Source organism: Colossoma macropomum, unplaced genomic scaffold, assembly GCF_904425465.1.
Source record: "Colossoma macropomum unplaced genomic scaffold, Colossoma_macropomum, whole genome shotgun sequence".
Lineage (NCBI taxonomy): Eukaryota > Metazoa > Chordata > Actinopteri > Characiformes > Serrasalmidae > Colossoma > Colossoma macropomum.
The window spans coordinates 31,683,836-31,698,194 of record NW_023494790.1 but is presented as its reverse complement, the minus strand read 5'-3'; the positions used below and the strand labels follow the sequence as shown (position 1 = coordinate 31,698,194).

At 36.9% G+C, this 14,359-nt stretch overlaps 1 protein-coding gene across 2 annotated transcripts in view; it reads left to right on the top strand.

Annotated features, from left to right (window-relative positions):
• Positions 1–14,359, top strand: part of snx29 (sorting nexin 29) — a 146,268-nt gene that overhangs the window by 129,139 nt on the left and 2,770 nt on the right. For both annotated transcript variants that reach the window (XM_036573094.1, XM_036573095.1), the window contains exon 20: positions 9,482–9,621. In XM_036573094.1, coding sequence (XP_036428987.1) covers positions 9,482–9,621 — 140 coding nt within the window. The remainder of the gene's footprint in view (positions 1–9,481; positions 9,622–14,359) is intronic.

Sequence of the window (14,359 nt, the reverse complement as noted above, 5' to 3'; positions counted from 1 at the left end):
TTTTTCCTTAATGCCAGTGGTTCTGGCTTCTTTTGTCCCCCCTGAAATTCTACCATGCTGACTACCATGCACGGCTTCCAGCAGTGAGGAATACACCTCTGTTTGTCCTGAGCTTACTTCATGTAGTCAGTTATTCATCTTCTTCAGCATGCTGCACACATGGAGAGGGGAACGATACAGGTTTTGGAATCCTCCACTGTGCCACCACAAACTGGAGCAGAGCAGGAGTTGGAGCCAGACAGCACATATATGGAGCCAATGCCTAATCTCAAACTGTTCCATGCATCCATTCATGTCCCCATAAAACTGCTGGTCTGGAAGCAGTGGACTAATGATGTAAAGGGTCTTGGGGATGGGATAATGCCATTGTGTTATTTACAACAGTTGATTTGCCATTTTCCAAAGCAAGAAGAAGAAGCACAAAGAAGAACTGCTGTTTTCCTCTTTTTTGAGTGAAGAATTAGTAATATAATAGTATTAACAGCAGTAAATAAGGAAAATGGATGCACCTTAGATGGACTTTGTTGTTACTGCAGAGGAAGATACAGATTAAACATTGTGCTGTTACTGGCTGAAGCAAATGTATAATTGCTGCCTACCAAAGAATCCAGACATCCAGAAAAGAGGTCATTTGCATATAGTGGTCTTTTAGACACCGTAACTAAAAACAACCTATTTAATTCTAAGGGATAAAGCGAGGTTTGAAAAAGGTCAAATAAAATAATTTATGACTTTGTTGCTGAAGTGACTTTACAGCAGAAGGAAAAATCATTCTTTCAAACTTTCAGAATTTCGTCATTTTGATTAATTATAAAATTATAATAAGTTTTAAAAAGTAATTTTGGACCATTTCAATTATTCCATTAGCCATTAAATTTTTACACAGTTATAAACAACAGCTTGTCTTTTCAAAGTCTGTAAAAAACAAAACAAAAAAAAAAAAACACAAAAATTAAGATACAAGGTTTTTTTTAACAGTGACAATATTTAGAAACAATACACGTTGTATATGGCCTTCAGGGGAAAAAAGTATGAAATTCGAGCTCTTTAAACATATTTGCTGGTTTCCAGAACTGCACCATCTTTGGCAACCTTGTCGGTGGGAAAGGGGTAAGAGATTCACAGCCGATTAGAATGCGTGCTCTGCTACATTGCTCTTTTAGGATGACATATACACTCAGACAGCGAATTTGCTGTTGCCGCTTTTTTCAAGATGCTCCTCTGACTGAACTGTTTAGTGTGCCTGTGCCATGTCTCACCAGTTTCAGTCACTTGTCACCGTTCATCTGCAACAACTTGGCGGTCCCTCTCCTGTCCAGTCACTCTTTCAATTGATTAATTATTTAAAGGACTTAAGCAGAACCAGGTGCATTAGGTGGCCTGTTTCTTCACATCAAATGTCTTTTTCACTCGCTGTTTATGTCCAGGAACTCCAAAACTTGCTTTATGCCATAGTCATTATGGTCCATTATGGGGCACACTGCCTTCTTCATGTAATATTAACAGTAAAGTACTGAAAATAAAAGATTGAAAGAAGCATTTGAAGAGAAGACAGCAGAGCTGGGTGTTGCGTCTCTCTAGGCTTTTCAAGCAGCTTTAATTGAACACAGCATTATCGTTGCATTAAAGATGATGCCCCCAGGTGGACGTAGCCTTTGCTCATTATTCCTGTTTCCTAAGCCTGCATTCCCAAGTCAAAGTGAATAAATTATGACTGCCATATATTGTATGCATGTGTAATGTGTTTTCTCCACCCTCCACTAACATGAAAACAGTGTGCGAGCTACATGTCATAGTTTAATGGCTTGCTTTAAGGGGCTTTTTGACATTACCTAAGCTTTTGAGTGTGTAGTGAGGCAGCAGTGTACACGCTCTGTGATGCCAACATGGCTGGATGTGTACACTGTAAAAAGTTGCTCGTCAGATCTTTTTTACAGTGTAAGACTGCCTTTGACTGATGCTAGATATAGAGCCTATATATTTAAACAAAGATGTCAGGGAATGCTTCATTAATCAAATACTGGAATTCCCTTTGTACCATAAAACAGGCAAAAAATACCAAAATGGATTATTAATATTTTAATAGTCTTGAATTATATTCTGCAATTATGAAATTATTTATGAGTATTGTCTGTGGGACTTTTTCACATTTATGGGACTTAGCACATACTCTGACATCCTGTAAAATTGCATTTAAGCACTTTGCAGCATAGCAGTATGACGGCTTAATAGCTTGCATCTTGCCCATAGTAACTGTTTCATATTCATTATTAATTATTAAACAGTTATCAAAGGTCCTACACCAGTATGTAATTCATAAGCTGGAGTGAATGCTTTCAGTTGGTCTGCACCGTGAAACGAGCTGTTCTATCTGAAGCCTGAGACTGACCTGAGGTCACTGGATATTATGTTTACGAACATGAAGCAGACCCATACAAGCCCTGATTAACCCCTCAGTTCCTCCTCATTCAGCCACCAGTAGCTTGACCCAGATTCCTTCTGCTTCTTCCTTTTTCATTAGCATTTTGCTGGGGGAAGTCATGGTGCGTTCCGTTCTGACATACTGGAACTGAATTACTTACACCCTCTCACTCTTATTTTTGGACAGTATGTCTCTTTTATTTAAAAAAAAAAGTGCCTTTATATACATCTCACATAGTGCTGGGCAATATATTGTCTATACCCATATTATATGGGTCATATACAGGCCATATAAAGTGATCTTGACACACTTTGATTTTTTTCTTTGCAGTTTAACAGTATTTATAGCGATATATTTGATTAATCAATGATGTAGTGCCCATAAAATAATGGTGTTCCTTTTGCCAAGAACTTTGTTAATGGCTTTGTTTTTAATTCTGTTTTGTGTGCTTGATCAACAGTATCTGTGATCTGACAGTTAAGTGCAATGTATGTCATTTGCTGGGAGCTTCTAATTGTTGTGAAAGAACAGTTAAGAATGCATAGAAACTAATGCTAGATATGTTTAACATTTATAATTCTATGTAAGATTGCTTTTAGTGTCCTTTTAAGAGAACAATCCAATCTAAACAATATATGTCAAGGGTATAAGACATTTTTTTAGTAGTCAGGAACCATGAGTTTATTAGCTTTTGGAATGCAAACTTTTTAACTGTATTAAATCATAAGATCATTAACTTTCGTAATAAAATATTAATTATTATCCTGATATAGTAATACTGTGATTAATTTCTGGAAAACCTTCTGATGCTTTTTTATGATATCGCCCAACATTAGTCCTTTTGTACTAAATAATTTTAGACTTTTCAAACAATAAAATGCATAGCTAAGACCAAACAAGTTATATGAGAAGTTTCAATCAGGTTTTTGTTCTAAACATAGTACTGAGACAGCATTGGTCTGTGTTGTCAGTGACCTCAGGCTGAGCGCTGATGCACAAAATCCTTCTATTTTGGTCTTATTGGATCTTAGTGCAGCTTGTGGTACAGTTGATCATAAGATTCTAATTCACCATCTTGAACACTGGATATGCCTCTCAGGCACAGTTTTAGAATGTTTTAAATCATATTTAGTTAATAGACAGTTCATGGTTTCACTGGGAAATCATTCATCAAAAAAAATTAACATTTTCTGTGGAGTCCCACAGAGTTCAGTTTTGGGGCCTTTGCTTTTCTCTTTGTACATGTTACCTCTAGGTGATGTCGTTAGGAAACAATATCAATTTTCATAGCTATGCTGATGACACACAATCACAAATTTCCCTTCCTTGTGATACCTAAGACTTGGTGGACAGGCTTGCCAGCTGTGTGTCAGATATTTCTCAGTGGATGTCACAAAATCTTTGACTACTAAATCGCAAACTGAAATTATTTTAGTCTCACTGTATGTGTTTACTCAGTGATGGAGTTGATTTTCAGAGTGGTGCCAGTTGACTGAAGCAGTCCACAGATCAGACAGTAGCTTGTCTGGACATGCTGTAGGAAGAGGCCAGGCAGATGGCGCTAACCGCAGTCATTGTCTGTTCGGGTTGAAGAGAGCTTAGAATTCAGGTCCGAACATGTGTGGTTTGAGTTAGGGATGTACAATACATCAGCGACTGATGAACGGGTAAGCTGAACAATTATTATCGATCAAATGTTAGAATTGCGGACGATGATGGAGGATGTTTTGTCACTAAGGATAGTAATTTCCATTCTTCTAAAATGCACTCAAATGCTACATTGTGGATAACTCCACAGCAACACACACTGATGACCAGAGGTTTGATTCCCCATCCAGACAGGAATGCTTCTGTGGTACCAATAAGTCATTCATGGAGAAACCTAACATTACATTCACTTACAACGGTGAGTTGCTCTGCTAAGTAATGTGAAAATTTACACGGCATATTTTAAAAGTTTCTGTCCATCTTTTAGAGTTTAGAGTTTTATGTTCAGTACATTTCATATTCCTGCACCTTGTCACATGATATCACACTGTGTAATCAATGACATTTCAAGGACAGAATAGGACAACCATAGGAGTAACCTTAAAGTAAGGAATTATAAAATATGTTCAGAAAACATATAGGCAGATTTGTTGGAACAATCTGGCTGACCACAATAAGCCTACTTCATTTCCCTTTTGTTTTGATCAAACCAAATCAGCTTTGTCCAACTGTCTTTAGACTACCTAAAATAAATCAATCAATTTTACCTACCTGTAATCAACACTTGATACTAAAAACAATCACTTGCAATGAATCACTAGTAGTTCGCAGAAATCAGTGGCAGGTTCCACACTTTACTGACATATGCCGCTCAAGCCAGCATGTGCAAGTGCCGTGTTGTGTCTTTTTTTTCCTGAGCAAGTGGCAAATGCCACATGCCTTTCTAGATAATGCTCTTGCCGGAGCATTGGCTCATATAAGTCACTTTGGCTACATATTTAAGCATATTACCTAGATGGACCCCTAGATGTTCCACAGTTTTTCTTCATTCCGATATGTTGTGAGTTAGTTTGGAGCAAACATATGGACTGTCTGAGGACCAGATAAAAAAACACTGACCTAGATAGTTGCGTTGCTAGCCTGTGGTAAAACCTTTAATTCAGTGAGCTGCTAAACAAAAGGTGTTAGCGAAATAAAAACACATGGTATACTTTGAGTTTGCAAAATATGCACCAATCAGCCATTACCTTAAAACTAACTCCTTGTTTTTACACTCATTGTTCATTTTATCGGTTCAATTTACCATATAGGTGCACTTTGTAGTTTTACAATTACAAACTGTAGTCCATCACTTTCTCTGCATACTTTATCATCCTTTTACCCTTTTCTTCAATGGTCAGGACTCCCACAGTACCAACACAGAGCAGGTATGATTTGGGTGGTGGATCATTCTCGGCACTGCAGTAACACTGACGTGCTGGTGGCGTTTTAGTGTGTTGCAGAATGGGTGAATATTACGGCCGATCAAGACAAACATATATTGCATTCATAGTAGCGTTTTAAACATATTTTCTTCATGTGCCATATTTTACACATGGCTTAAACATAAATCATTACAGTGGTGATTTAATTGAGAAAAATCTGTCATGTTCTAATTTCAATCAGCATATTTAATTCTATTCTACTATTGTCTGTTCCACTGGAGACTTGAATACGCAAGTGGCATGTTACACTTTATTTCTTTCAATCAGTGAATAGGCAAGGGCTCATGTTTACTGGTATGGAGGCATGCGGTGCACTCACTGATGTCACGCACACACTGTACATGTGATACTGTCTGTTATTACATCAACTTTCAATAAAATGGTGATGTCCTCTGCTGTGAAGCCTCGTTTGCTTTGGTGCTGTGATCACGCCTGTGCAGTGCGCAGTGGAACAGGCAATTTTACATGCTCCCTCACCTGAGAGAAATCTCTCAAGGATTCCAATTAGGTAAATAATTCACTGCTAAGTAAAGAAGCACAGAAATGACAGTGTTTGTTTTGTTTGTGCCACACAAACCAGAAGCATGCACATTTTTGTCACGTCTTGGCATATTTTTTCCTCTGCATCATGCGGACGACAATTAGGCAACAATTAGGTTCTTTTTTCTTTTTTATAAGTTTGTGTCTCCATCAGCTTGTCTTCCTGAACAGAAACAGCATCCAGAGATTTGAAAACAATTTTTCTTCATTTCGTTTCATTCTGAAGCTATGCTTTTCGTTCATGCTCCAGCATTCTGTGCCCCCTACTAGAGCTGAATGATCTGCGGAAAATATGTAATTCCAATGTTTCTGACCAGTATTGCGTTTGTGATTTAAACCCAGACCCAAATGCATAGCAGGTGGCTTGAAAAATGTACACCAAAATGTTGTCAGTCTGAAGTCTTGAGACAAATTTAACTGTATGTTTTTAAATCAGCTGATGTTATTAGCCTAGCTGTGTTGTATTTCACCTCATACCTTTAAGCAAAAAAGCAAGTTTATGAAGAGTTGCTGATACCAAATGTGTAAGCTAATGTGCATGTCTAACATTTCTACTTTACTGTTCGATTTTGTAAACCTCCATGATTAATCAAACATTTAAAAATTCTGTCTCATCCCTAGTTAAGAAAATTTTGAATAATTTTGTATGTAATTAAAATTGCAGCTCTTGTGATTTGAAAATTGCACTTTTTAAAATTGCAATTTCAATATCAAAATGATTAATTGTTCAGCCCTAGACCTTCTCCATTTGGTAACAAGCTAGAATGAAATAAAAGAATGCTTTTCTGACATAGCATACTGTGCAAATATAAGGCATGTTGAAATAACATTATTTTAATCACTGTTGAAGGGGGTGCTTTTACAGCTTAGCTGAAACCAGATTTTCACATTACAAGCATTACATAATTTAATTTTTTTCACTGTTAAGGGAAATTCAAGCAATTTTTAAGGATTTATGCATAATTCAACCGTTATGATATAAACAAAGTCATTCAGAGTAGTTCAATGTGAAATGTTCATTGTAGATAAATGTGATGGACAGAGTGACCATCACAGAAATCTGAGTTGGTAACAGGAACCAGGGGTCACAATTTCTACGACACAAATATTTATTTTTTGGGTACTATTTTTCCTTACAACACCCTGCATGTACTTCTCCATAATGAATGAAGTAAAAAGTAGTAGTAAAAATAGTTTTAAGCCAAACCCTTCTCAAAATGAAATCTTAATCCTAACTTTCTCTTGAATGGCGTGCTTCACATCAAAGCACTGAATGACTTTGTTCACATCTTAACAGTTTAATAATGCAGAAATTTAGAAAATGGGCAAATTTCTCCTTAATTGATTTAAATCACCAAGAGTGCCATTCTGCATTAAACACAGTAGTAGTATTGCTTTAAATGAGTGTGTCCTTACATTTTGTTTATGTTAAGGTGATAAATTTGTGGTAGGCTGTAAGTGTTTTAGCCATGTTGCAGCTGTGTGAGGATGTGAGTCCTGAGACAGAGCATTAAATGAGCAATGGCAAGCTCAGCCCTCATGAGGAAACTAATCTGACAGCACTGATCTCCCCCTCATATACCATGTCATAAGCAACTTTCATGCATTTTCATGATTGGTAAAGCTAGATCACTATTAGAAGTTTATGCCCTAGCCAAACACTAGTGCCGAAGTGTATGGTTACAGTGGTGCAAATGGCTCACACACACACTCACACACACCTGTTGATTATAGGTGCACTGAGTCAGTCATATGCTGTCATGTGATGGATAGAGTGACTCTATGTATAGAGTCTTCAGAATCAGAAGCTTTAAACATGGTCATCACAAACATGGGAATAGAGCTGCCTGCCATCAAACCTCATCTTACCTTATGTCATCTCACATTATGCGCAGTGCAGCATTAGTGATTACTTATTAAGGGACATTTACAACTATTTCAATGCTCGGCTCTCAGGGCTAGATGCACTTAGGGCCGCAACGATCACCGCAGCATTGTGATAGTATTATGGAAATCACAGTCTTGGGCACATCAGTGCCATAACCACATATATTTCTGTCTTTTTATTTATTTTTTGTTTTGTTTTCTTTTTCCATGAGGGTGCAGCTAAATGAAGCATATTTTAAGGAACCCCTGCATTTCTGCATTTTAAGGAATCCCTGCATTTCTCCATCACCACGGATGCTTAGAATGTTAATGTCATGATAGGCAATTTTAAGCTTTATGTCTATTTTTTGCTACTTGCTGTGAATGGCTGCCCCTAATAGCATGTATACGCTCAGTATGTTCTGAAACGTGCTTTGCTGGCGTACAGCATCACTTGTGGCAAAATACTCTTACACAGAATACATGTTCTGAATATTTGCCAACTGAACAACACTATCTCAACTCCCTCCAATTTCATAAGACTCATAAGGCTTAGACTTTCCATGTTCTTGAGTAGAATTATGTTCCTGTTGAATGTTTTTAGAAATTTTAACACTGCTGTCACTGAACTTGCATTTTCTCTTTTGTCGTGAACTTGTTGATGGCTCCACTATTTAGTGCGTTTTAACCCCTTTATCTCACAAGCGTAATACAGTCAGCAGGCAGTGCTTTGCACGGTATGTGTGATTAGCTACAGCCTTAGTAAATTAATTTTAGTTGCACTGGGAGAGCATATTGTGACTGCATCAGGGTTTTTGCGTTGCACCTTCTTAAGTACATGCTTGCCCTCAGTCTTATTCTCTTTCTCCTCCTCTTTCTAAATCTCTAGTTATTTTGATCTCATTCTCTGTCACAATATTGTGACTCTCCATTGATGGCTGTTTAATTTGATATGATGGTGTGTGTCTATATGTGTCTGTTTATTTTTCAGAAATTTTCAGGACAAAATGTTCTGACTTTTTTAGAAAAAGCAGAGACAAACAGTGCTAATCCACAGTTCCACCAAATTGATCCTGACTTTGAAAAATGCTTTTACAAAAGTTCCCTGTTTCTTTTTTTTTAACTGAAAGGATAAAAAGCATTTCTTTGTTGTTCTTTTTTAATAAAAGTGGTCCCACTGTATATCATAAAAATATTGAAAGTGGTCTAGTGTGTTTTGGAATCCCCCCCAGTATATTTGAAGGGTTTCTTTCCAAAACATATGGCCAGATTAAATGTTTTTTTGATTTTCAACATGGAAATAAGTATTTATCCTTTATAGAGAACACACTTCTGCATATTTTACACACGATTTAGCACAATTACTTTTTATTTGCTGAATTTAACATATTGGTGGAATAGGCTTATAAAACACAAAGTGAGTGTGTACAGAAGTTATGGCTACTTGTATATTTTATGTTTTTTGTTATACTCCGCAAATAAATAGAAATTGTCGACTAACACTTGCAGAAAAATGCCGTATTTAAGCTTGTTCTCTATAAAGGATGTGTACTTATTTTTACTTTGAAAATCAACAAAGCATAACAGTTTGTTTGGTGGTATTCAAACTTTTGCATACAACTGTATATATACATACTGCATATATGACCCCACATACTAACAAATGTGTGGGTCTTCGCAGGATGCCAAGTTTGTGGAGGAGAGAAGGAAGCAGCTGCAGGGTTACCTGCGCATGGTGATGAACAAGCTGATCCAGACACTGCCCGAGTTCACAGCCCGACCCACCAAAGAGACGCTGCTGCAGCTGCTGCCTTTCTGCCAGTGAGTGCACACACATACACACACACACACACATACACACACATGCATACACACATACTTAGTATTTGTTTGTAGCATCCTGCTTGAGTACTTGTTAATTCTGATACTTTTTTCTTTTAAGTTAAATAATGTTTAATATTTTAATGTCGGAGTGTCTCTGTCATATTAATATGATTCCATCATTTATAATTTACTGTGTCTGTAATCGTCCTGTTTATATATAAACCCTGTATTAAGGATCTGTCATTTTTCCTCAGTTTCCTCATTGGCTAATTCTCCAAGCTATTTTTAGAGCTCAAATTTGGCTCCTCCGTCTATCAGCTTAACTCTCCTTGCAAACGCTGCATATCACTGAATTACTATCAGTCCACTGACTCTCAGCCAGCTCCAATTACAAACAGAAGATTAATGAAAAAAGTCTCCTTACCCTTCATCAAAATGATCAGAATTAATTCAAAGGGAATTCCTGGCACAGATTTACAGATTGCAAGTTAATTTAATGGCTTTCGGGTTGATGTAATTTGTGTAGGGCCAGATGAGGTGTTAATGGTCCGACTGGGGAGTGGAGGAGGTAAGAGAGTCATGAGAGTGTGTGTTAGTGTGAAGACACTGAAATTAGGGGAGAGTTTTGGGTTGTGTGTGTGTGTTTGAGAAACACAGAGTGAGTAGAGGGCGTTCTGCTAAAATGTGAGTCACAACCCACAACAGAAATTCTCCTGTTGCCGTGTAAGTCATGATTCATTTTACTACTGTTGATACTGTATGCAGTGTGTATGTGTTTTTTTTAGAAGCTCCACTTCCATGTAATTACCTTAGGGCTAAACGATTAATTGATTTGAAAAATTTGAAAAAGTTGCAGTTCACAATTTGAAAAAGTTTGACCTGGATTTTTCTGTAAAGTTTGACCTGGATTTTTCTTTGTGACACCTGTTGTAAAAAGCGCTATATAAGTAAACTTTGACTTGACTTGACTTGACTTGACTTGACTTGCAATTGCTGCGATGTTAATTATATCCCACATTATTAAACATTTTCTTAACTAGGGATGATTTTTAGATATTCAAACGGTCATGGAAGTATAAAAAATCAAATAATCAAGTAGAATTTGTATGTGCTAATAGGCCTTTACATTAGGTATCAGCGAACTCTTCATAAAATCATTACTAACTCTGCATCAAAAGTGTATGGTGAAGTATAACGTGGCTAGGCTAATAACATTAGCTGAGGTGAAAACAGGTGGCTAAAATTTGTCTCTCATCTTTAGAATGGCAAATTTCTTGGTGTAAAAGGGATTTACTTGAATTATTTAGGTACAGAATAATTTTAAAAGTACACTGAATACACAAATGTAACTGGAGCAGGACAGTAGTGGATTTTTATTAGAATTATTATTATCAGTTTTACTGTTACTTTTTTCCTCATTATTCCTAACTTTTTAATTTGCCCCCATTGAGTCCAAGTACCTTAATGTTGAGTATTGTTCGATACAATTGTATCCAGTTTTTGTATTTTTTTTAGATAATGCAGCCATATACTTTAGGTAATGATATAGTAGGGTGCTAATTAATACTACAGTAAAATCACTGATTTATCAGGCATAATGTGACATTCTCTACTGATGTATATTGTTTTTTGGCTGACTTTTTTTGAAGTTAAATTGTGTTTAATGTTGATCATGACCCAGTGTTATTGACTTCCCTGATAATTTTGGCTATCATTGTATATTGCACACACTCTGAACTGATTGCTTTTAAGAGTGTGTTTGTATTTTTGACTACAGTAAAGTAATTATTTTATAGTAAATAATAGAAGACGAAATGCAACATTTCTTTTTCATTTCATTTTCTGTTTTGAAGTAGTTCCATACTGCAGACATTTTAATGTCTTGGTAACTTCTGAAAACGTGCCTCACTGCTGCATGTTTGTAGTTATGTTTGGTTATGGCACAGCAGTGGCATGAACGTAGTGCGTAAAGAAACAGGAGATTGCAGTTAAATTGGGTTTATTTCAGCCAGTACCCAATCCATTAAAATATGCCTTTTACTGCCTTTACATTGCTGTAGCTGAGCAAATTTACACTAACCAGATAAACTTGTTTATGTACCTCCAAATAGTCTGTTATGTTTGAACTCTTCTTTCATTATGAATTTTAATTCATTTGGAATTACTTTGTTTCCTTTATTCCATTTCAGCCCCGACATAGTTACATATTCCTGTCTTTACACTGAAAGTGAGTTCAGTCAATCTCTTTACAAATTATTCCACTTTTTCTCAAATGCCATCTTAAATACATGATATGCCCTCTGGTGCATTATGGGTTTGACCTGTCCAGTACAAAGCCAACTGCAGCACTTCTATCACACGTCTTCATTGTTGACCAGTGCAACAGCCTGAAAGAAGCTGTGAGATAGTGGGATCCTATCATCTGCTCTTGTGTTTTCAAGGGGCACTCATGCTGCCAGTGGCTAAATGGCTTTTATGCGACACTGCTCTCCTACTACTGCTAAAGCAGAGAGCACGCCGTCACGCACAGGCTCTGGAGCGAGTGTGTAAGCGAGATCCTTTCATGTGAAAATCTGTTTGCGAGAGACCGTGGAATCCTGGCATCTCCTCCTGACTGTTATCAGCATGGTTCTGATAGAGCTGCTGGAGGAGGAGGGGTGTAATGATGGGGCCAGCTGTGACAGGCTCTTAATAGAATAAAAGACATCTGTAGTAAGGCCTGAGTGATCTGAAAATGTTGTTACCAATACTGATTTCAAGGAGCTAAAATAAATTAGTTAAAAATGATCTGAGATCATTCCATATATGGTCACAGTCTCATAAGTAAGGTTAAAACCATCGAGCAACGGTTAAGAATTTGACAAGACAATCACAAACGTCATATCGCCCAATAGTTGGTTCCTGGAGCCAAAGTACCTGAGGAATTCTTCTGATCTGAAAATATTCACTTACGGCATTTTTTTACGTTATTTTTTTATTTTTACCGTATTTTTACACACCCACACACCCACACACACACACACACACACACACACACACACACACACACACACACTCACATACATATGTAAAACAAGGCACTTATAAGTAACTTTGCTACTGAACCCTAGCAGGAACTACAAAGTGAGTGGAAATTTAAAGTATTAATTCACTTCAACTGTTTTACAAAAGTGCCTCACAAAAAAATGTTTTTATAAATAACATTTAAAGGGACAATTTCAATAGCTGATAAATCCATGGAACCTCAATACTGGCTGATTTTGGAGGCCAAAAATCTAAAGGCTAAAAATCCTGCTCTGTTCCTGACGGTTATGTAATGGCTCAGTGAGGAGCTGCTGTTTAGATTGCAGCTCAGGTCAGCTTTCTCTGTGTGGACACACTGAATCATCTCTGTGTGTGTGTGAGAGAGAGAGAGAGAGAGAGGGAGGGAGAGAAGACAGAGATAAGTGGATAGATTGAATAGTGTCTGTGCGACAGAACCCCACTTACCTGTAGCTAAATTCTGCCTGCTGTTCAACCTTGATTGAAAGCTTCTCAGCAGCAATGCTCTTTCTCAATCTCAAAATTTCTCTGCATCTCTCTTTCTCTCTCTCTCTCCCTCCCTTCTCCCTCTCTCTCTTTTTCTCTATTTTTACCATTTTCTCTATTTTGCTCTCTCTCACTGTCTCTCCCTTTCTTTTTTCCTCCCTCTGTATCTCTCACTCTCTTCAAGTCTCTTTCTCTTTCTTTCAAATTTCACTTTGTTCATTCTCCTTTTTTGTACTTTTTCTTTTATAGATAGAGAGAGAATGACAAAAGAGAGGAAGTCTCACTTCCTATCTCTCCATCTCTCCCTTTTGTGTTTTTTTTCTCACATGCCATTGTCTTGTTTTCTTCCTTTTTCTCCCTCTTGCTATATCTCATTCTCTCTTTCCCTTCCTCTTTTCTTGTTCTATTTTTTTGCTCTTTCCCTCTTCTTCTCCCTTTCTCTTTCTCTCAACTGCTATCTCTCTCTGTCTCTCCCTCTTTCTTTCTCTTTTCCTGTCTCTTTATGACGCTGTTTCAGACTCTGTCACACATTTTCAGACAATCTCATTTAAATATCTCTCTTTTCTCTCTTTCTGTTTTTTTTTCTTTTCTCTTTCTCTCACATTCTGCCTTTTGTAATTCATTTTTCTCTTTTTTCTCTTACTGTCTCTCTTATTCTGTTTTCTTTCTGTCTTTTTTCCATCACTCTTTCTCTCTCTCACCATTTCTTACAGTATATCTCACATTTCTCTTTTTCTTGGTGTTTCTCTCCTTTTCTTTCTTCCTCTCTTTGTCTTTCTCTTTCTCTCTTGCTGTCTCTCTCTCACCATCTCTCTCTCTCTTTGTCTTTGTCTGTCTTTCCTTCAGGCTCTCTTTCCCATACTCTTTGTAAATGTTTCTTCTATTTTAAAATCAGAATCTTTATTCATGGCATGACCATATCCAGTTACATTATTGCCAAGACATCATTAAAAAGGAACAACAAGAATGCACTCTGAGAACCTTCAAAAATATAAAACTGTCATTTGATGATACAAAAAAAATCATCCAAAACATAAAAGAAAGGCAATCAAAGCAATTTAGAGTCGAGGTGGTAAGAAAATGAAGGTGGAAATAAATAAATAAAAATAAATAAGTATTTGAATTAATACATATATGTGTTTGTCAACAGTGCAAAACATTTTTATATATCTTGTATGTGTGTTTGTGCTGTATTTGTTTGGATCAC